At 35.5% G+C, this 22,930-nt stretch overlaps 2 protein-coding genes across 3 annotated transcripts; one reads left to right on the top strand and one right to left on the bottom strand.

Moving 5' to 3' along the window:
* Window positions 1-1,147: 1,147 nt before the first annotated feature.
* LOC136808894 (testis-expressed protein 10-like) lies at window positions 1,148-20,326 on the bottom strand. 2 transcript variants are annotated; one of them, XM_067065461.1, is made up of 15 exons: window positions 20,121-20,326; window positions 19,637-19,762; window positions 18,348-19,515; window positions 17,679-17,811; window positions 13,408-13,601; window positions 13,118-13,295; window positions 11,691-11,758; window positions 11,461-11,518; window positions 11,286-11,337; window positions 11,050-11,130; window positions 10,717-10,775; window positions 9,663-9,970; window positions 9,090-9,217; window positions 8,563-8,670; window positions 1,148-1,826 (listed from the first exon to the last, which is right to left on the bottom strand). In XM_067065461.1, exons 1-14 carry the CDS (start codon window positions 20,298-20,300, stop codon window positions 8,596-8,598), a joined length of 2,808 nt encoding a protein of 935 aa, XP_066921562.1. In that variant the 5' UTR covers window positions 20,301-20,326; the 3' UTR covers window positions 1,148-1,826; window positions 8,563-8,595. The 2 variants fall into 2 exon arrangements, with proteins under 2 accessions (XP_066921562.1, XP_066921563.1); XM_067065462.1 differs by lacking the exon at window positions 20,121-20,326 and adding an exon at window positions 20,053-20,112.
* On the top strand, window positions 6,270-8,436 carry LOC136808895 (L-rhamnose-binding lectin CSL3-like). The gene is made up of 5 exons (XM_067065463.1): window positions 6,270-6,420; window positions 6,595-6,870; window positions 7,284-7,337; window positions 7,521-7,645; window positions 8,139-8,436. Exons 1-5 carry the CDS (start codon window positions 6,285-6,287, stop codon window positions 8,310-8,312), a joined length of 765 nt encoding a protein of 254 aa, XP_066921564.1. The 5' UTR covers window positions 6,270-6,284; the 3' UTR covers window positions 8,313-8,436.
* Window positions 20,327-22,930: the final 2,604 nt, after the last annotated feature.

Below are 22,930 nucleotides of genomic sequence, written 5' to 3' on the forward strand. Positions count from 1 at the left end.
GACCAAAATCGGGCTTCGTCACATTCGAGGGTTTATAGTTATGCATCTTTGTGCAAAAAATCATAAAGAATGAAAGCGCCAACCTCGAGAAAAGCTAATACCTAAGTAATTTATAGTTTTTCTATAAAAACACGCCAAGCAGCCAAAATTTCATGTCTAAACACACAAATTCTTCAAAAGTAAGCCTTCGTGAGCAAAAAAAACTTCTATCTCATAAAAAAATTGAGTAATTTGACTAAGAACATTGATGTATGGTTATTAATAGTGATTCTTATAGATAAACATGCTTTTTTGAGGCAAAAATGTGCAAAAAATCAGAAAAAACTAATGAGCCAATCTCGAGAAAAGCTGGTAACTAACGAACGAACGAACGAACATACAACGGTTAATTTATAGGACCTCCACCGGGGTAGGTCCAAAAAACACCAAGTTCGAAATCATAACAATTTTGTCCAATTCACTGTAGTGTCTGCTGCTTTTTAGTTTTTAGTGAAGAAATTAACTTGTTGATATCGTTTTAAGAGAAAGTAAAATCCCCACTAAAATAAATTTTGGAGTTAAGCCAAAAAGGAAGATATGAAATTGCAAAACATTCAACAAAAATATTTTAGGTTAAATGACCACTGGTACCACTTGAATTTTCTCACATGCTTTGCCAAAGAAACCCTTTATTGTGGAAAATATTTCAAATACATCAAATAGTACACGCGAACGTTATCAACAATCTTTAACGTGTTTGGAATCAGTACATGTTTTTTTTATAAGCATAACGCTTATAAGCATATGAAGGCTCAGATTTGCAGATTTCCTAAGCATAACATGAGCATATATGTCAGCCTAAAATATTTTTCAAGTGGTCATTTTTATCTCTATAAAAAAGGTTTGTTAGAGGTCAAGTAAAAAATAAGAAATTCCACGGCTAGCTACATTCCACTGCTCCCAAAATCTGAACAAATTTTTACAAAATTTCAGAAATTTCATTAAAAACTTATGCCTGGATGCTTTGAGAACTTAAGCATACACGAGCCTGACCAAGGGGCATACACTTGCTTATAAAAAAAAACATGTAGTGCATTAACCGAACGTGGAAAACGGTAAAACTTTATGGCCTGTAAACTTTAGAAACAACTTCTTAGTTCCCTGGGAATACATTGTTTGGATTATATATTCTGATCAATATTATGGAGAATAAGATTTACATCCTGAAGATATTTGTATTTCCTATTATAGATACATATTTCGTTTCCGGCCATCTAAATTTTAAAAGAGGCTTCTTATCGGGATGCATGCGAATTAGAATAAATTTATCGATTCATTTGCGTGTTAAAGGTGATGCAAAAACAAAATTTCACCCCTTTCTCCAGTTGTCCTACACAGCGTTTTCTATAGAAAATATTTCACTATCAAAATAATCAAAACCACTTCACATCTATATCCGAAACCAGCTCGGATAGTAAGTTTTCAATAAAATGTAAAATTTCTCCAATCAATTTGCCAGTATGACAAACAAAACAAAAGCAATTTTACCTCAATCAATGTCCATCGACGAAGGTCCATGGAACACTGTCCGTTCTGCCAGTGGCTCCTTCTCTTTGCGTCATCGAAAAACACTTCAACTGTCCTTTTATCAGTTCAATCAACAAAAAAAAATATTTTGACAAAAGAAGAGTTTGTTAGGGGTATTAAAACGTGCCGAGTCAGCAATTCTACAGTGTGACGTCAGTGTTCGGCTCCTTCGTGTTGTTGTTCGGTGTTTTACGCGTGGAGCGAAATTTGATTCTTTTCTTTAGCTTGTTGCTATTGACTGGTAAACAGGACAACAAGACCTGGAAAAAGAACGAAAAGAAAATGGATGGATAAGTTTTGAGGTCATGGCGATTGAAGCTTTCAATTATCGTTCTTGAAGAAAAATGGTAACAATGATAGACTAGCAATGATAGCCCACTGGGCTACTTTAGCACTGTGTCAAAATACACAAATTAAAAAAAAACGCAAAATTAGTTTACTTGGATAAAATTAAAAGTACGCGACACTTTCCGATTCCCTGAGCAAAAGGTATAACAAGATTGTAATGCAGGCGGGGGTTTTATTCAGTTACTTTAGCAAGCAATGATTTTCCTGAATACTGTAGGGTCTAAGATGTATTGTCAAATAAGGAATTCTCTGATGGCAAATACTTTCGTTGAAATGTCACAGTAGAAGCCTTGACAATGGACAGTCTTGACATAAACATTTATGGCATTTCATTGTTTACAAAAGAATAAACAAGAAGTTGTAGAAAAGTAGAGTTTGTTAATAGTATTTTTACACATGTCAAAAAAAGATGTATCTTGGGTTTCCATTTTAACCTAAATTTGACATTTTGAAAACCGCTGTACAAATTTGAAAGATAATGCCTCATTTTTTTAAATTGGTCTTTCCATTGGCGCCTTTGGGTAAAACCACTTTTTATAGAAGTATAAATAAACTCGTAATGGAAGCTTTTCGGTAGAAGCGAATCCAGAATAATAGAATACTTTTTCACCATATTTAATTCATAGGTCATTAATCTATCAGTTTTAGGCCTGGTTTGTGTTTTAATTGGGCTTCTCAAAAACATCATTAAGATAATAGAACCTCGAAATAAAACGTCTCAATTTTCAAAGAAATGGTCACAGTTGCCCTTTAGTCTATTATCCTGTAATAAGAAATGTTGCATCAAAGTAAACAGAGACAATGATACCTTGATCATTGATGTAAAATAAACAAACACTTGATTCATCCAAGAGATGTTATGTGATTGATATTTTATATGAAATCACTCAAAAAGAAGGTTTCATTTCAACTCAAGTATCTCCTACTCCCACTCACGTCCATCTGATCTATAGAGGCGCGTGTGTCTAAGGTTAGAATGTCATGGCCCTATCTATAGCCTTTTTACCATTAGCCCAGACTAAAATCTTGTAGAACTTATAGAAGATCTCAGCGAGGCAAAAACTATCATTTGATTGATTCAAGAAGGGGAAGAAAGGTCCTATTCCGAAGAGTATACAATTTCCCCCAGAAAGCCTCTTCTACACTTTACAGATTGCAGACCCTGACCCTAACTGATAAGATCGAAATAATCAAAAATCGAAAATATCGAAAAGGTCAAAAAGGAAGAATAAAAAAACTTCACATTTAGCCATCCACAACCCCGACCGAATGAAAAGTGACTGAACCACCCCTACCGATCCATTCCTAATTGTTTATCACGGACCCATCACGGAAATTAACCACATGTGGTCTAAAAGAACGACAAATTACGCATGCGTGTTAATGCAGAAGTCTGATTTTTTAACTCTTCGGAATGGGACCTTTCTCTGACTGCAAGGTGTCAATTAAAATAAGAATCGATCTAAAAGAAAATTAGTTTCTAAGATATAGGTGGGGTGATGTAGATAGGGCCTTTTATAGTCTCAGGCTGCACATACATCCTTTATAATTGACACATTACAAATGAGGATTATGGCAAGTGTCTTTTCAAGGCATTGGTTTTTCCTTGACTTCTGACTTTTTATCTTTTAGATTTTATTTCAAGGGTCCTCGTGCCATTGTATAAATTTCACCCAAACCTTTTTGAAGTGTCCACGCACCAATTGTTGATGGTACTTTCATTTAAAATGTAAGTGAGATTATGCTTCTCCTCCTATTAAAGACGAAGATAAGCTTTTATATCTTAGGTTGCTGGCAAAAGAAATAAGGTCACTAGAATTTGGAGGTTTCTAGCTATTGTCACTTCATTGACAAAAGAAAGGCGTTTAGTTATCAGTATTCATCAAGTTTGCCTTCTTTTCCTTTTGTGAGTTTCTCTAAATTTGCTTTTGAATAAGAACCAGTAACATTTGGTTCAGCCTTGACATTTTGAGTCTCATGCCCTGTTTTTAAATTTGGGGCAAAATTCATTTTGAGTTCAAACACCAATTTTATCAATAAATCGCTGATTCAAGAAACCAAAAAGAAAACGTGTACCATACAGGGAATACACAGACTATCGAGATTTCTAAGTCTTCTGTCTTAAAATTGCACAATAACACATCTTATGACCCAAAAAATTTAGCCACTTATTTACAATCTTTCCCTGCAAATAGGGAAATCTTTTGTTGGAATATTCTCCACTAATTAGATCCTAGTCTTTCGACAGTTCACCTTTGAATCGACAATTTTGAACCGTAAAAAAATCTTTCAAGTTGACATAGTGGGTGGATAAGAAGATTAAAGTTAAGCGCTCTTCAAAACCGAAGACCATGTGACTAAGCAGGATATCAAGTCCAAAAAGATCGAAAACTCGATGTATCAATTTACAGAACCACTTTACAAAGAAATAGTCCCGGTTATTTGAAGCTCCAAGAAGGATAGAGATTTATAGACCGAACAACCTAAAGTTTTGATCTGAAAACACTAAAAAACTCTGCAAGATTTTATCAAGAACTCAAATTTTGCTAAAAATCATAGAGAAGAAACGAGGTCAGAACTCTCTCTTCTTTTGGAAAAAGATACCTCCCCTTCTTTGACATGCCTTTGGTCCTTGAAAGGAGCTTGGCTTTATGAAGGTACAGTCAATCAATCAATCATTTAAAAAAATTCACGGTGAACCTTTTTCCACGCAAAGCATTGTGGGCAATTTTCGGAGGTCAAATCTGAGTTTTCACGTTAAGCCGATATCGTATATTGATAGTTATAAAGGTGTCGGGTAAAGATAGAACAGACTTTTAGAAGATGATTAGTTCTTCGTGATTAATGAGAACAATATCACTTTATGACCAGAAATATTAATGCCGCAGTGAATGATATTTATAGTCCCCCCACTTGAAAATGACCATATACTAAATAAAAAATCTAGTAAACAACTTGACGCAATTTCGCAATCGGTAAGCAAAAAATTAAATGAATTTTGTCATATTTTTTTTCTTTTCAAGGTAGCTACTTACTTAAATCCCCCACAATTTGTTTGGTGAGTTAAGTAGATTGAGATGATTATTCGTGAACATTGGGTTCAGTCACGTGTCTTCCCTTCTTCCACATTTAGTGGAGGAACCGCTGAGGATTTTTTCCGTCAACGGACAAAGACCTACTCCACCAGCTGAAAATACCTTCAAATCTTTTACTTTTGCTTTTTTCATCTACCTAAAACCTACGCTAACAGCCGAATACTTATGTTTATAAAATACAAAAATGAGAAATCATATCACCAACTCAGCGTGACAAGGACAAGAGCGACAGACCGAAAACAGGACAGCAACAAACAAACTCGACAAAAATGAAAAAGCTTTTAACCCTTTCCGTGCCGATGTTGGCATATGCCGACATGAGCATTTTTGATTTCTTTGCCGATGTCGGCATATGCCGACATCGGCAAATAGGTCGAGGGTGTAAAAAATCAGTTAAAGGGTTAAAAAACCAAAAATACCAAATCGACAAACAGACTATTGACAACAGACAGAAATACAAATTAGCATATAGAAAACCAGTAAGTGAACATAAAGAAAGTTGATAAATTAATGGAGCACGGATAAATGAAGCAGGTGTGGCCATGAGTAAGCATGCCCTGTACTTGAGTAGTAGTAAGTAGCAAGTCGTTAAACTGCTTCAAGTCAAAACCACCTTTCCTCGTCACATTAATAACAGGTCTTTCATAATAAAAATATTCGGCATAATGCTGGGGGAGGGGGCAAAGTGGTGGCACGGGTTGTAGGAATTACAAAATCGAAAAGGTTTTTAAGGTCCACTCTTTTTTGCACGTTAGTTGCACCAGGTTGCACACCCCCGTGATGTGCAAGGGCGGTACCTTCCCCGGGCGTACTACATGAAGCTAATCTGCAAATAGTAGCACAATTTATAGTTTAGATTATCTGACTTCTAGGTACAAATGTTGAGTGGGAGTGCAAACAAAAGTTGAAAAATCTTGACATAGAAGCGAAAGAGACGAACTCTATAGAAGGTTTAAACTTTATAGGAAGTTTATTCACTTAAAGGTGCCAATACACGAAAAATGCAATCAAACTGTGAAAACAAATAACGGATATTTGATTCAAAGAGAACTTCAAAAAATGCCTCAAACAGGTGCCTCCAAATCCAAACCCAATCTTCAACAAGTTTTCTATAGGAATCTCATTATTTGAAATAAAAAATTGCAAGCTCTTTCCGTCGAAGAGTTATATTGAGGCGAGGAAAGTAAGTCGAACATAATTACGTCTATTCTAGTCTACAAATATAATTTTACATTCTTATAAAAAACAGGGGCTCAGAAATATAAAATCCCCTTCATGGAGAAGAATAGACTGCAGTTCTCCGATAAGCTTGGAACAAGGAGCCGCATTCTGTATTTCACGTGGATCATGGCGTTACGTGTATTAGCTGTTCTTTTGGCCGTAACTCTATCTTGCGCTTACGCTAGAAAAGGTACCCTTTCCTTTTGTACTCTCTTCATTCCACTTTCTAATGACATTAGCTCATCATCGTACCATGTGACCACAAAAAAACGTATTCTAAAAAGTTCGCCTATGTTTAGAAGTTTTTAAAAACACGAATATAAATGTGTATGATTAGTAAAAAAATTGATTTTTATCATTTCAGTTGAGATTTGTGGTGGAGAGAGTGAGACCTTGAGATGTCCTCAAGGCGGAGAAATTCACATTCATTCGGCACGCTGGGGCCGACGAGCCAGTTCAACATGCCACACCTACAGTTGGGTTAAACCATGCAAAATGGCGGATTATACAGATCGTATTCAATCTTTCTGCAATGGGCACGCCTCTTGTAAAGTCAAAGCTAATGGATATATGTTCGGATATTTCTCTTGCTACTGGAACGAGCCTTACGCTGAAGTCGTTTACACTTGCAATAAAAAAGGTATATTTATATATCTCACGACATCTCACAAAGCTTTTTTCAGGCTTCAATGTTGTCTTCTCCCATGTGACTCGATAAGCTGCATATTTAAGACCATTTAAATCATAAAGCTGAGGCGGCGCACTGTACCAACGGTTTTCCCTTGCGAATATAAAATCAAATGAGCTTTTTCAAGCCTTTGGATTTAAGTCTAAAATTTTCTCAAAATGCTCTAATTTTCAGCATTTTGTGGGGTTTTGTGTAATTTTCTAAGAAGATTTCCTAAAATATTGAGCGCTTTAGAGTCTGCGAATTCTTATAATATTCTCAACTTGTTGTTGATCATCAAAGCCTTATGATGTTCTTATATAGTGTGAAAAAGTGTACCAGTTTATAAACCATCTACAATTACTGTTCTTTGATTTCTCACTCAGCCACAACCGCCGCTCCGACAACTGTCGCACCAACTGAGCCAGCAATCAGACAAGGTAACAAACGGGTGAAAATATAATCATTTTTTTTGAAAACGGAGAATACAAAAACTAGAAGATTAATATAACACCCACTCCAGACATACAAGGGGTCCGGGAACAACAGGACGAAATTTTTGGACACACAGTAAAGGGGATACACTCACGATAACACTTTCTAATAATTTTCTCTTTAACAAGCTTGCGTTGCTGGCAAAGATATGAAATTACTTCATTGTCCAAGTGGTTCAAAAGTGTTGATCACAGACAGTTATATCTCAACAACTCAACCTTGCGAACAAGAAGGAAGTGGAGAAGAACCAGAGGTCAGCTATTCTTTTTGAGTTCTTTAACTTTTGTTCAATATTTGAATGCTAATATTTTAAAGGAAGGAACTTTCGCGGAGAGAAGCTTTCGCGATTTTCACAAATTTCGGGCAAATTTACAAAAGTTAATTCCGCGAAATATTCTGAAAACTTAATTCGCGAGAGTTTATTCTCGTGAAAAAAAAATACTTTTCCTAAAAATCTGTCTTTCATTATGAAATTTTCTTTAAAGCAATTTAAACATTAATTTTGAAACCCACTTTAGATTGAAGAAAGTGAGGTGAAAGTTCAGCATGGAGGTGCCACCCTTTCTGTCGCTTCCTTTTACTCCCAAATATTATCTTTAAAGTTTGCCAATTTGCTTATTGAAAACGTCTAAAATTATTGAAAATTTGTTTTTACTCTATTTAGTTTAGGGATTTAATCGGGTTTATTAAGGGTGTTTGAAAACTCAAGGGCGAATATTCTAAATAACAATGAATATCTTTTTTAGGCTGTTGATTGCGAATCAGAGATTTACGTGCAGCAATATTTCAATGTCATCTGCAACATGAGACGATCTCCGACATGCGTACTGGCCATCAACCAAGCTATGTTCGCCAAAGAAGGCTTGGAATGCCGTGGATATCATCACTATCTCCATGCTCAATACCAATGTCGCTATTAGCATAATAGATGTTTAAAGAATAACGATTTTTTCTATACTTTAATCCTTATAGTTATGTTTTTGTTCTCAGAGTTACGCTCCTACCATATTGATTGTTATAATATCAGAGATTAATTTACAACAATTTGTGTTTCATTTTTCTTGGGGGTAAAATATATCTCTGGTGAAAGGGAAATACTATTAAATGAATACAGGCTCGCTTTTTTTTCAGCAAGCTAAGATACAATGAGTGAATGAAAAATAGACTTACTTCATAGATAGATAGGACGGCCTTTCTATTTTCTCATTGCCAATACTCCTTGATGACGAATCTCAATTGTTTGAGTACTGCCGCATCTGTTCTTGTGGCAGCATTCATCTAAAACAGAAAATTCTCAAGACCGTTAGAAGCTTTTGCGACGGACCTCCATTTTGGCAAGAGAAAAATAATTTCCAACTGATCACCATAAACTACTTTTAGTTTCGTAGATACAATAATTTAAAGTTATAATTTTTTTGAATAATAACTGAAAAGGTGCGCTCATATGCCGCTTGATTGATTATCTGATATTCCGATAGCGGATTAGCGGTCAAGCTAAAGCTCTAAAGGAGCGGGCCAATTTCCCATCGGAGAGGAATGATAGTTGGCTTTTGATGTGCCACATCTCCAGTCGGGTTTAACTACCCTTGCGCGTAAAGCTAAAAATATTTCTAAAGATTTTCCCGACCTTCAGAGCTTTAGAGTGTCGGATGAAAATTTCACCATCTGGGTGCCAGATAACTTGATTGATCACATACCTGTATATTGGTGATCGAGTTAAGTTCCGATTTGAGTTCGCGTAAAGGGCCATTTAAAAGAGGCTCTTGAAGCAGTGCAAGTAAAACTTCAGCGATGGAAATGATGCAGTTTGCGTCCATATCGTACTCTAAGAAAAAAGGATTTGAATGCGAAAAATATCATCGGAGACCAAACTATTATAGGAAAGAATTCCCGCGAAGGAGCAAATTCGCTTAATTTTCGCGAGAGAGAATTATTTTATTCAAATTATTTCGCGGAAAAAGACGCTCGCCAATATATTTGTTTTCTCTCAGATTTTCACAAATTTTCGTTAAAAAGGTACACTTATCACACCTCTAAACGTAAAATGGTTTCGAGTTAATAAATCCTACACATTCAAAAAAATTTGTTTTCACGCAATACCCATAAGAGATTTTTCTACTTATTTTTTGTGCAATTGAATAGAACCGTATCAAGTCACCGCGTCAACATTTTGAATTTCAGGTCCTTATTTACAGAAATTTTCACCGATTTGATTGAATGAAACTTATATCACAAGGATCGACAGGAAAGTATTTAGATATTGTTTTCACCTCTGACAATATTGATCCATTTCTTGACTAGCTGCCTCAACACTAACTCGTTGTTTGCCAATAAGTTGACAGCTGATGTCATCAAATCAAACACCAGGGCGTCATGGTAACAATCATTTGTTTTCTCTAAAGATGGCGGGCGTTGAGTGGTCTGGATCAAAGATTTATACGTCCCGGATATGGTGTAAAGAAGCACGGCAGACACAAGGTCAGCTATTTGATTGATCTCACAGTTGATGGTCAATGTTTCGATTTTCTGTGATTCTCCTTCCAGCTTTCTATCGTCCTCATTGGACCAAGTGGTCAACCTAAGAGACAAATAAAGGTTACGATAAGTATAATCATGATGCATGTAGAACTTACTAAGAAATATAATTCGACCCCATTTAAACTTTCATATTAGATGAAAAACTTAATTTTAAGTTCAAACAGATAGAGCTATAAAACGTACCCGATAGAATTGACAAAGGTTGAGAAAAAACTAGTGGAGCAAATTACACGCTTTTTTATAAGGATATTCGTAACTTTTTGGGGAAAATCATCCTATTAAAATATTCTTACTGCATTCTTAGGTTAGAGTAAAAATCGAAACTAGATTTAACATGTAATACATACGCCTAAGGCATAAAATGACATTTTTGTGCAAGTAGCTCAACACTTTACTGGGGGATAATTGGCAATTTATGGCTAAAAATGCTCTGAAAAGGCATTCTTAGGTTTAGTAGCCAAATTCCATGATGGTGATATTCTTAGCATATTCTTATGTTTTTCACCAATTTAATCATGAATGTTAATGTTCTTATATAGTAAAAAAGAGCGCGTAGTAACATCTTAGAAATGATAATTATATCTTAACAGACCTTAGGGCAGCTTAGGGAACCAATTTAAGTAGAAACTAATTTCGCGGTTTTGCCCTATTTTGGACACATTTCTTTTTTTTTCTAGGGACTTTTTTAATTTCTGAAGGAAAAAGGCCATAGATGTAATTCGCAGGTTCTAGTTTTAATAAAAAGGGAAAATCAGTTTCCTTAGACTAGATAATCCAATTCAATACCTTGACACTAACTTGATGATACCATACGCACTTGAAATTGGCAGGTGACGAAACATAGCCTATGATAATAGAAAAATTAGACGTAGGGTTTTTGAATAACAATTTACCACAAGACACAATTATTTTCATTCTTGGTTATGACCCCTTTGCTTGCAAACTCTCTTAAAAATTCTTCCATGGAATTTACTACTGCACCCTTGAGCATGAAAGATTCAAACTCTATTTCGAAACCCTTCCCAACCAGAATAATTTAAATGAACACTCTCAAATTGTCCATATACGATCAAAACAGAGTTTTTATTAGCTATCGAAAATTAACTTCGAAAATGATACCAATATCTTTCCAACAGGAATCAACATCTTTTGGTACAAGCATGAAATATTCTCCAAAACTTGCAGTTGTTCGATTGCATACTACAATTAGAAAAGAGAAAGGGTTGGAAAAATTTAGAGGTAATATTTGGGTAGATATAAAATTAGAGCGCCAAATTTCTTGGGCAATTTCTTTTGGGGGAAATCTTGGGGGGGAAATTTCCGGGGCAGATTTTTTGTAATCCCAAAAAACGTACCTCGGATAATGCATCTTTCTTTTGGTCATCATACAAGTTCAAAATGCTCCATCTAATGAAAAAAGTATATAAAATTATTTTTGTAATGTAACAAGTAAAAGACAAAAAGAATTGGACCTTGGCTACTAAGCTTTTTTTATGGTATTGTTTGTATAATTATTTTAATTCAACATACTTAACAGCAGTGCTTTCTTGTTCTGAAGTTGATTTGGTTAGGCTCGCCATGGTATAATCTTGAAAAAAGAGAAAATTGTAATTGCAAAATTATTATTTCCTACGAAACAAGGAATGCATATTATTATACAGAATGTACATTGATCTTTATTTAGTTTTTATCTGCAATTATTATACAACTTAAATTCGATATATTCGATACTATCAGACAATAAAAACAATTGGACTTACTAATTGTGATGGTGAAAATGAAGTTGATAAAATCTTCAATTGCCAATGAAGGTTCCTCCTTCTGTAATCTAAAATCAGGTCATTGTTTGTGTATGACATCATAATCATATCATATGAAATTCCTAATTTTAATCTTTTAACAGCAATGACAATAATGACAAGGTCCTCTATTCAATATATTGTCAGACCCTACTATAAAACAACTCTCACAAACTTCCTTTAGAAACCAGAAACCAGATATAAGATATGTTGCACTGATTTCGAATTTGCATCCCCCCTTATAATATTCTGAAGGTTAAGGACATTAAAGACCCAAATGATCGAGGATCCCTAGTCATAATGTTTAATAAAAAGAACAGAACCTTTTATTATTCTACACAAAAATCACTTTGGATAAAAACAAGCTAGATGCTGAATGGACCTACCTGGTGATGAAGGTTATAATAGCAAAAAAAAATTTCCCAAAAATCCGAATCGACTACATTTTGGGCATTACTAATACACATCTTCGTGTAAAAAATCGGGAAAAACTAATCATGAAATCTCAAGAAAATGCCAAAAAACTGGTTTTCCGGCATAATTCCAACATTTTTGGCCAGAAATTTTTTTTTCTTCAAAAATCAAGCTCCGTCACATTTTAGATATTACCATTATGCATCACTGTGCAAAAAATTAGAAATAACTCAGGATGGAAATTCGAGAAAATGTCAAAAACGCTTTTTCCGGCATATTTCCTAAATTTTGCGGCCGGAAAAATTTTTTTTTCAAAAATCGGACTCCGTCACATTTTAGGTATTATCATTTTGCATCAGTGTGCAAAATTTCATAAAAAAATATGAAGTACAGCTCGAGAAATTACTGTCTTTCCGGCGAAAATAGGTTGTTCCGGCGATTTTTTTTATAGTTCCGGCTTCAAAAATCAATAGTATAGAAAATTGAAAAATGCTTGATGGTGGGCATTGCTATTAATAATGTTTTTGAATGAAAAAACAACCAATTATAAGGAAAAAGTCCTATGAAAATCCAGAAAATCGGCGATTTCCGGCATATTCCCGGCATTTTCGGCCGAAAAAAAATTGTTCTCAAAAATCGGACTCGCCCATGTTTTGGGCATTGTTAATACGCATCTTTGAGCAAAAAATCAGAAAAAACTAATGATAAAATCTCGATAAATTGCCAAAAAAAATTGTTTTTCGAAAATCAGGCTTCGTCACATTTTGGGCATTGCCATTTTGCATCTTTGTGACAAAAATCAGAAAAAACTAATGAGCCAATCTCGAGAAAAGCTGGTAACAGACGAACGGACGAACGGACGGACAACGGTTATTTTATAGGACCTCCAGGTAGGTCCAACAACCAATAAAATCTTGAAACCATTCCAATTCTGCTTTTTGAGTTCTAACGATCATAATAATAAGCAAACTTACCCTAAGGCCACAACGGACATCAGGTACTTTTTGTTCCTTAACGTGACATCGGATTGAAAGCAGAGCATGGTAGCATTCTTTAATAGCTGAGTGGGTAAGCTCTTTAGGGAATGCAAAAGCTCAATCACCTTTTGGAAGGTTTGTTCGTCCAGACGATGGTAAAAACCATTGGTAATATCTGCAACAATAAATGTTTAAAAGTGACAATATCACCTTGAAAATAGAACTATAGGAGAGCTCTACAAAATCCCTATAGCTGCATTAGTTCAAAGTCTATTTGAATCTTATACCTGTCATTTTAATGAGTGTCTTTTGCAACTCTTCCTGCATTGAAGCTTCCTGGCAGAATTGACAAACACTGACTACCTTGATGAATACCAAGGAAGAGCGAATCAATCCCAAAGCTGAAGATGGTAAACTCCAAACATTCTTGATGACAATGGTGATGATAGATTCTAGGTGATCAAGCATGTCTGCACCCAGCCTGGAATCAATGAAAAAGGTGATATATCTTTGAAAGCTTTATTATATTGTAGATCAGTTGAGATACCTTGATAACTTCTACAAGCTTCAATCTCATTACATATCATCCACTCTGCTCTAAAGGGATATGATGAATGTGATGAAATGACCTGGTTGTTCAGCTAAGATATTGTTCAGCTAAGATATTCAAAACTGTGTTCCTTTTTGCTTGAAAACGAAAGCGAAAGTTACTGGGCTCTAATGTTTATGTTTATGATTAGCTTTTGATTTTGGTGCAATTGTTTTACTTTAGCCAATCGGCGCGCTCAAAAGCTCATGTTTAATATTCATCCCAAAACTGGATGAAAAATATCAAAGCGGTACGCCAACCTGGGCAGATTCTCCTAAGTAACCATGACCTTTAGAGTGAATACGTGCCAGCGCGGAGTAATCAGAATCTACTTAGAGAGAATCGGCGGTTGTAAACAAAGATGGCGGATGATAAATGTAAACAATGAAAATGAAAGTGAAACTAAATCTTGCGATGGCTGTCAACGTTAAACGTTATATATTTCCAGACAAATAGATTTGCTTTGCTTTGAAACACTTTTCATTACTTGCTGTGGATTTTGGGGAATAACAGAAGCTAGAGGTAACCAACCCTCTTGGGACTGCCCCATTATCTGAAGTGATCCAGCCCAAGATTTGAAATGCAAGCGTCACCACCACAAACCAACACACAAGTGGCTGTCGTCAATGAATTGAAAACGTGTGATCGATGCGACAAAAGGTATAAAGGTAATGCTGGACTGAGTCGAGACTCCAGACCAACCATCAATAGCAGAAAATGACAACCAACAATCAGAACAATCAATACCAACAAACATTCAAAATGAGATCCCATTGTATACATGGGGAGACTACGACAACACCCATGTGGTAAGAAGTATAGAATACATATATGAGAAGATTGTATATTGGAGGAGAAATTTATTTATGCTGCCATTCGGCAAAGTTGGGAAGAGCTACATTGAACAAAATAACTATCTTCTCAACGAATGGTTACATGACTCTCCCTTAGCAAGTATATCATTCAAAATGATAATGGTTATGCCTCAGTTACTTCTTCAAAAGCCTTCACCGAAATCCAAAGCGAAAGATCACAGTGCTCACCTAAAAAGAAGGCTGGAGCTTTGGATGAAAGGAGAATTCCATCAACTGCTAGAGGAAAGTACAGCAATTCAACAGAACTTAAAAAGTTCGAGCAAACCAAAAACAATCGCGGAAACCTCGAAACGCTTCCTGAAAGAAATGCAGAGAGGCAACATTAATGGAGCCATAAAAATCCTGACAAATAACATGGAGAACGGCATCCTTCCCATCAATGAAAAGACTCTACAACTTCTTCGTCAAAAGCACCATGAGGTGAAGGAACCACCAGAAAACGCATTGCTGACCGACGAGGAAAAGGCAGTCCATCCGATCAAATTCGAAATGATTGACGAGGAGATGGTGAGAAAAGCTGCATCGACAACGAAAGGTGGTGCCGGTCCATCGGGGCTGGATGCAAATGGCTGGTGCAGAATTTTAACATCGAACTGTTATGGCACCAGCTCTTCTGATCTATGTAAAACACTAGCCTTAGTGATAAAAAGGCTATGCACCGAAAAAGTGAACTCCTTATCAATCGAAGCACTTTTGGCATCTAGACTTATACCACTGGACAAAAACCCTGGACTTCGCCCCATCGGAGTCGGAGAAATCCTCAGACGAATAGCCGGAAAAGTCGTCACTGCTGCTCTTCGTCAGGAAATCATCTCATCAGTCGGCTGTCTTCAAACTTGCGCAGGGCTAGAAGCAGGGTGTGAGTCAACTATCCATGCTATGCGAACCAAATTCGATCAAGAAGAATCAGAGGCCGTCCTGTTGGTCGATGCGAGCAATGCTTTCAATGCTATTAACCGAAAAGCGTTTCTTCACAATGTTGGTATCGTATGTCCACCTCTCGCCACATTCGCTCGTAACTGTTATGCCGAGAACCTGCGGCTATTCGTAATCGGTGGAGTAGAGATATCTTCGAAGGAGGGTACAACGCAAGGAGACCCAGTCGCCATGGCGATATATGCTGTCGCAATAATACCCCTGATCTTCATGCTAGTCAATGCGAGCTTAACAAAAAACCACGCTACTGTATCAGCCGGTTTTGCAGACGACCTGACTGCAGCTGGAAAAATCGACGAGCTTTTGTTTTGGTGGAAGCAATTATGTTCACTTGGTCCCGATTTTGGCTATTATCCTGAGGCAACAAAGTCATGGCTCATCACCAAGCAACGATTTGAAACAGCTGCTAGAAGTACCTTTAAAGATAGCAAAGTAAATGTAACCGTTGAAGGAAAAAGACATCTCGGAGCAACGATTGGCTCGGAGGGCTATAAAAAGTCCTTCGTCCGGGAGAAAGTCAAGGAACTAATTGACCAATTAAAAGTCTTGTCAAAAATTGCCCAGATCGAACCGCAGGCAGCATACACTTGCTTTACGGCAGGTTTCAAACACAAGCTAACATACTTGATGCGTACGATTCCCAACATCGTAGATGAGCTAGCGGAGTTCGATTTTGTTTTGGACAACGAGTTCATACCTGCCATAACAGATGGTATTCATTGTTCCCCCATCGAGCGGCAGCTGATTTCACTCCCAACGAAAATGGGAGGTCTTGCTATCCCTATCTACACTGAGCTGTCCGACCAAGAATTTGAAAACTCGATCAAAGTCACTCGAAGTCTCTCAAATGCTATCCTTCAACGAAAGCATTTTCTTCACGAATACAACGAAAGCCACGGCATCAAAAGAGAAATCCGTTCCGAAAAATCCAAGAGACAAGAAGCCAGACGGAAAACCATCATCGAACAACTTCCGATCCACCAGCGAAAGGCCGTTGAAATAAGCTCCGAAAAAGGTGCTTCTATCTGGTTGACGACGCTACCTCTTCTTGAAGAGGGGTACAATATCCCAAAGAACGTATTTTGGGACTTGATTCGCCTTCGATACGGGTGGAATCTAAAACGTCTACCAGCCAAATGCGAGTGTGGTGAAACGTTTACGATTGAACATTCACTCACGTGCAAGAAAGGAGGATTTGTTTCACTTCGTCATAATAATTTACGAAATTTGACGGCGAACCTTCTGAGTAACACATGCAAGGATGTTTGTGTTGAGCCAGCTCTTACACCTCTCACTGGAGAGGAGTTTAACGAACGCTCAGCTAATGTCTCAGACAATGCACGTTTAGACATTAAAGCACGGGGTTTCTGGCAAGCAGGACAGTTGGCCTTTTTTGATATAAGGGTATTTAACCCACTTGCCAAGCGATACGCCAACCAGAGCGTCAAAAAGTGTTTTGAAATAAATGAAAAGGAGAAAAAGAAATCTTATGGTGAACGCATTCTTCAAATTGAACATGGTTCGTTTACTCCCCTTGTTTTCTCCGCTACTGGTGGAATGGGGCGAGAAACAACAAAATTTTACTCTCGTTTAGCAGAGACTCTCGGTGAGAAAAAGAACATCACTTACTCTCTAATGGTTACGTGGTTGCGAAGAAAGATTTCTTTCTCCCTAATAAGCGCTGTTCCTATGTGTATTAGAGGAAGTCGATCGTGTAGGTCGCAGAAAGAACTATTAGATTCACCAGACAAGGGTAACCCCATTGTCAGTGAAACAATTGCAAATATCTAATTTTATTTATTTATTTATTTTTTTTTTTTTTTATCTAATCTTACAATTTTTACCATGTTTTATCATCAAGATCCATACCGGGACAGGCTCCGGCTATAGCCTTAGCTTTTTAATTTATTATATATTTTTCTGTAAGCTATGTAAATATTCGATTTTACTACGTATACGTTTTTGTGATAAAGACAAAGTATTTTTCGAAAAAAAAAAAAAAAAAAAAAAAAAAAAGCAATTTATACATTGTAACGTTTTAATTTAATATTTAATTACTATTAAAGAATATTTCTCCCATCTACTTAGAGATTAGTTTCAAGCCTGAAAAAGCAAAGTAAAAGAAATATAATAAAATCATAAAAAGATGATGTCTCACCAGTTCGAGTCTTTCTCAAAGCAGAGCTTCTGGAAGAATTGAAGGAGAGGAATTTTCCATGGTGAAGTCACTGATCCTCTGCTGTAACATTGAATCATTGTTTGAATGATGTGGTTGCAATCGATATAACTACCTGAGATGTGAGACAAGAGGGAAAGTATCAGTTTTTTGCATCACCATCAGCTAGGCTGTACGCATTCTCTCTGATATGTTTTAATCAAAGGGGATGCTCATCGTGTATAAAAATCCTGTCCGAGAATTACCCCCGTCTTTGTGTTTTTGAAACTTGATCAGCTTCACTATATTAAGTAGTAAGTAGTAGTAAGTAGTAAGTAGTAGTAAGTAGTATATGAGAGATCTCTATATTCAATTAAATTTGAATTGAATTAAAAATTTGAATGGCTAGAGGTTAATACAATCACTGGATTTTAAAAACTTAAAAAAAAAAAAATTGAAATAGGTGACCTAAATTTGGGTTAACTCTCTGACGGATATTTGGTACATGATTAGCATCCCCTACATCAAAAAATATCAGAGGGGTTGCCTGCAGCAAATGCATCAGCCTAATCAATAATTCGAATTCTTTGATCACAACATTTTCTTTAAATTTCCCCACTTAAAGGAAATTAAAACAGAATAATAACTTCATGCGACTAAGATTATGAATACCTTCTTTAGATTTTAATGACCGTTTCAGCTTCATCACTTCTTCAAAAACATCCATAAAAGCAAGAATCTTTTCTTTGCTGAGTAAACCACTATTCTCCAATACATCTGAACAAAATACCATTAATTGCTTCAGATAGCGAGCTCTCAACTTGCCATCCGTCAACATTGCACTTTTTGAAAACAGTTGACAAATCGTTTTAGCCATCACAAAATTAAAATCCATTGCAAAACGCTGAATATCATTAGTAGTCTCTTGTTTAGCAATACTTTTCATTTTAGTAAAAGTCAATGGCAGTGCAAAAGATTTCAAGAAATGTGTACAAAATTCTTTAAAACTTGCTTCATTTTCGAAGAGTTGGAATCCCTTGTTGTTTCTTGAAAGAGTGACAAAAATATTAAGAATTCCGATCACGTTTGTCATCCCAGGAAGGGAAGCACGAATGGATGAAGAATCATTCAAACCAGAGGCCAATTGGCCAGGTTCGTATTCGATCCAAGAGTTTAGTAACACCGGATATATCTGATAAAAGAAATCAACAGCATAATGATCCTGTCCTTGATTCTGATCAGAGGCGATCTGAAGCCAGTCTTCCAGAGTTCTTTCATGCCCAATTAAATTAAATTTTCTATGATTATTCAAGCGTGAGTAGACAGGTTGTCCTGTTACATAAACTGTCTGATCAGAGTCCCAATTATCATTTCGATCATTTGTTTTCTCGTCATTATCAAACAAAACAAAAAGTACTTTTTGTAATTTGGATAAAACTTTGGTCCTTGCTTTCAAACTAGACATCTTTCCTTCAACATTAAAAGAGACATCTCTGCTAACCAGGCTTGAAATACCTTTAACTTTTGATGTGTTTAAACTTTGCGAGGAGTTTGTTTCACGTTTCCCCTGCTTTGACATCAAATCAATCAAGCTCGGTAAGATTTTATGACTGTAAGAAACCATCAGCCTTGGGAAATAATCCAATATAAGCTCTAGTATGGATAACGAGTCAAGTTGAACAGCTTCATTGATATGAGTCATACCACAACAAAGATGGGCAACAATGATGTGAATAAAAGGTGAGATTTCATGGATGGGAAGGTTTCGGGACACATGTTGCATACAAAGTGTGAACGAGTGCCGAACTGCAGCATCAGTGTCCGTCATCTTGTCAAGAAGCTGAAAAAAAAATTATACGTACAGTTTTTTATTATAGAAAAACTGAACCTTTCCCAATTTCAGATATTTGAACCACTAATGAACGGGCCTGCATTTATAAACTAACAAGATTTATAGTTACCTTGGGTATCCAGGAATTGATTTGTTCATGCATAATTTCAGGATGGGATTGAAATAAGTCCCTAAAGCCAAGACATGCTTCATGGCGTATAGTTGCATTGTAATGATTTAATTGTGAAAGAAGATCCTAAGAAAAAAGTTGAATCGATTGGTTAAAATGACAGTATACAGATTCCTTTTAGAAATATCCCTTAAATATCACATGAAAACTCATAATTCAGACAAAGGATCAGCAATCTTAGTACAAATAAAAGCCTCTAAAAATCAGCAGTATTGTAGTTGCCAATCAAGTTGAAACAAATTAGTGGTAGAAATAAGGAAATGTGTCAGTTTTGTTTATTTGGAGTTTTTTAAGTCACATTGAAAATGCAAAATGGCATTCTGAATTCACAAAGCACAAAACGCCCTTTTACATACCTTTATTAAGGTGAAGTGATTTATAACAGAAGATCTCATTCAATCTGTGAGTCAAATCAACTGGTTACCTTCCGTGATAAGTTTCTTTTGGTTTTTGGGTCCGTGGATTCTTCAAGTTGTGATGTGATATTAATCGAAGATGTCTTGAATGTAGTATTTGTAACATTTGTACCAACTGGCTTCCTCTTGCCAACTTTTAATTTAGTTTTGTGAAAATCTGCTGTTTTTCTTTTCTTAGCCTTCCCCATTCTTTTGATACTTTTGAAAAACTTAAAAACTTGAAAAAGGATATCAAGTTATTCACAATAAATGCACACTACTAATTTTTGCTTGCCCCGCCTTTTTTAAATTAATTAATTCAGAGTTGGTATTATAAAGGGAGGGTATTGGAAGGAAAAGAATATCTATCTCATCAAAAAATTGAGTAATTTGTCTAGGAACATTGAATGTATGCTTCTAAATACACACTTTTTTTTATAAGAATAATAGCTTCTATAAGAATATCAGGGTGAAAATTGGCCAAATCGTAAGAATACCCTAAGAATACCCTCTAGGGTGAGCTTCACAGAATTTGATAAGAATACAGTCATTTTGTATTTGGTTAACAGAAAAAACTGCTTCCGTTGTTAGACTTGAATTTAAACTTTGAGGCAAAAATGTAATTTTAGCTCCAAATATTCATTCAAAAGTTCAAAACTCTCAAATACACCGTTTAGGAGTTATGCTATCTCCACCGTGCTCCACCGTGAAAATGGTAGGTAAAAAAGCGCACTTTAGTACTGTGGAAGGTTAGAGGGATGTAAACATTGTCAATTTTTTTCTTTCCTTTTAAAAGAGAATGGTTTAGATATTGGAACATGATCTAAATGATAATTTTATGGATCTCTCCTGAAAATTTCACAAAAATTCATCTAGAGGAAAGATAGTTATGATTTAAAGTAGTTTTTTACCTACCGTTTCTCTGCTAGGTTTCTTACGAGAACCAGAATTTTACCCTGTTTTACCTACCGTTTTTTACCGGAGAGAGCGGTCGCTAAAATCAAAACAAAGGAAAATTGTTTGGATGCGTGCGCAGTCGACACTACTAAACGGTGTATTGATGATTTCTCATTTGTAAAAAAGTCTAAAAAAGTAAGAATACGTTAAGAATATTTCATCCCCAATTTTGGCAATTTCGTAAAAATACTTGACCCTCATCCAATCTTATAAAAAAAAAGTGTACGTAGTGATTTATATGGATAAAGAATTGTTATTTGAGGCAAAGACTTTTTTTCCAAAAATCGGGGTAATTGCGAACACTTTTTCAATTTTCAAATGAGAGAAAACTACCAAATTTTTTATTTTTATTTTTATTTTTTGTAGAGACCAACTATCCTAGTGTACTTCCACAAAATTTCATTTACAGAAACCTTTCCTTTTTCGAAAAATGCAACAAAGTTTGCGTCACGTTGAAAAAACACAAAAAAAGATGAAAAATTGCCTTTTAAACATTTTGGCATTTAAAATACTTTTTCTCAAAAAATGGTTTTTTATTTACGTCAAAAAAAACGAAATTCGTATAGGCAAATATGGCAGCTGGCAAAATATGGTTTACTTTTTCCTTAAAGGGGAATTAACGTTTCAAATTTGTCAACAAACAAATGACAGATTCAAATAGTGCTCATTGAGACGATTTCAAATATATATGGTTTATACACTACCAGGCCATAAAAAATTGATTAGGTCCATGTTCAATGTTTTTCATTGGCTTTCAGCAAGTTTTATTGACTGTCAAGAGCAAATTATTGACAAAAAATATTTTACATTGACTGTCAATATTTCCCTTTTTTAAAGTCAATGTTTTGTATTGACTGTCAATATAAGTAATGAACAGTCAATGCAAAAAATTAACTGTTAATATTGACGGTCAATATATTCTATTAGTTTTCAAGAAAATTGATTGACAGTCAATGTAAAATATTTTTTGTCAATAATTTGCATTCGACAGTCAATAAAACTTGCTAACAGTCAATGAAAAACATTGAACATGGGCCTAATCAATGTTTTTTGACCTAGTAGTGATAGGGCTTTACTCTTCTACATGCGGAATAAGAGTTGTTTGAAAATTCCCTTGTGTTGCTATGGATACGAAAAATGTGACGTAGGGTGCGAACTGTGTTTCTCTTTTTTATAAGGGAAGAGTGGTGAATGATGATTTAAAATGCAGTTTTTGAGTTTCTTTTTACCGTTAGAGAATTTACTGCACCTTTGGAATACTAACTACATTCTCCTAGTTTTATGTCTTCAACGTTTTGCTATAATTACTCTAAAAAAGATTCATTTCTAAAGTTTTATATCTCTTTTATAACCAAATAGAGTGTAACAGTGAGAATAGTTGGAGCACACTTTACGTCACAAAATACACAGAGGAGGAGTTTTTCTCCATTGTAGAGTCAAAATTGTGAAAAATTAAAGATTAAATAACTCAATGAATGAAAGACATTTTGAAGTGGTTCTTTTTTTGTTCGATCACATTTTTCTTCCTCTTTAATGTTTCGAAAAAAAATTTCAGGGTTAATTCCAAACGTTAATTCCCCTTTAAAGTTTTTTGGTTTTTATAATTTTGTCAAGTACCAAGGGTACCCATAGTCTCAAAAAACAGATACCCTTCTATTGGTATTGCACATTTTATGAATCTAAATTTAATCTGACGTTAGACACCGAATTAGCCGTAACCCACATCTCAACCAAATCATAAAAATTGACGTCATAAATTAGATTGAGAACATTCCAGTGTAAAGGCTCTTTATGATTGAAATGAAAAAGTCAAAATCAACTGAAAAAAAATGATAACAAGCAACATGCTGAACGGACCTACCTGGTGATCAAAATCAGATAA

This window comes from Clytia hemisphaerica, unplaced genomic scaffold, assembly GCF_902728285.1.
Source record: "Clytia hemisphaerica strain Z4C2 unplaced genomic scaffold, Clytia hemisphaerica genome assembly, whole genome shotgun sequence".
Taxonomy (NCBI): domain Eukaryota; kingdom Metazoa; phylum Cnidaria; class Hydrozoa; order Leptothecata; family Clytiidae; genus Clytia; species Clytia hemisphaerica.

Coding starts and splice junctions, on each gene's coding strand:
- LOC136808895 (XM_067065463.1), top strand. CDS start 6,285: ATGGAGAAGAATAGACTGCAGTTCTCCGATAAGCTTGGAACAAGGAGC. Junction 7,338..7,520: donor TGAGCCAGCAATCAGACAAG/GTAACAAACGGG, acceptor CTCTTTAACAAG/CTTGCGTTGCTGGCAAAGAT. Junction 7,646..8,138: donor GAAGTGGAGAAGAACCAGAG/GTCAGCTATTCT, acceptor TATCTTTTTTAG/GCTGTTGATTGCGAATCAGA.
- LOC136808894 (XM_067065461.1), bottom strand. CDS start 20,300: ATGGGGAAGGCTAAGAAAAGAAAAACAGCAGATTTTCACAAAACTAAA. Junction 19,763..20,120: donor AAAGAAACTTATCACGGAAG/GTAACCAGTTGA, acceptor CTTTTTTCTTAG/GATCTTCTTTCACAATTAAA. Junction 11,338..11,460: donor CAAGAAAGCACTGCTGTTAA/GTATGTTGAATT, acceptor TTTTTTCATTAG/ATGGAGCATTTTGAACTTGT.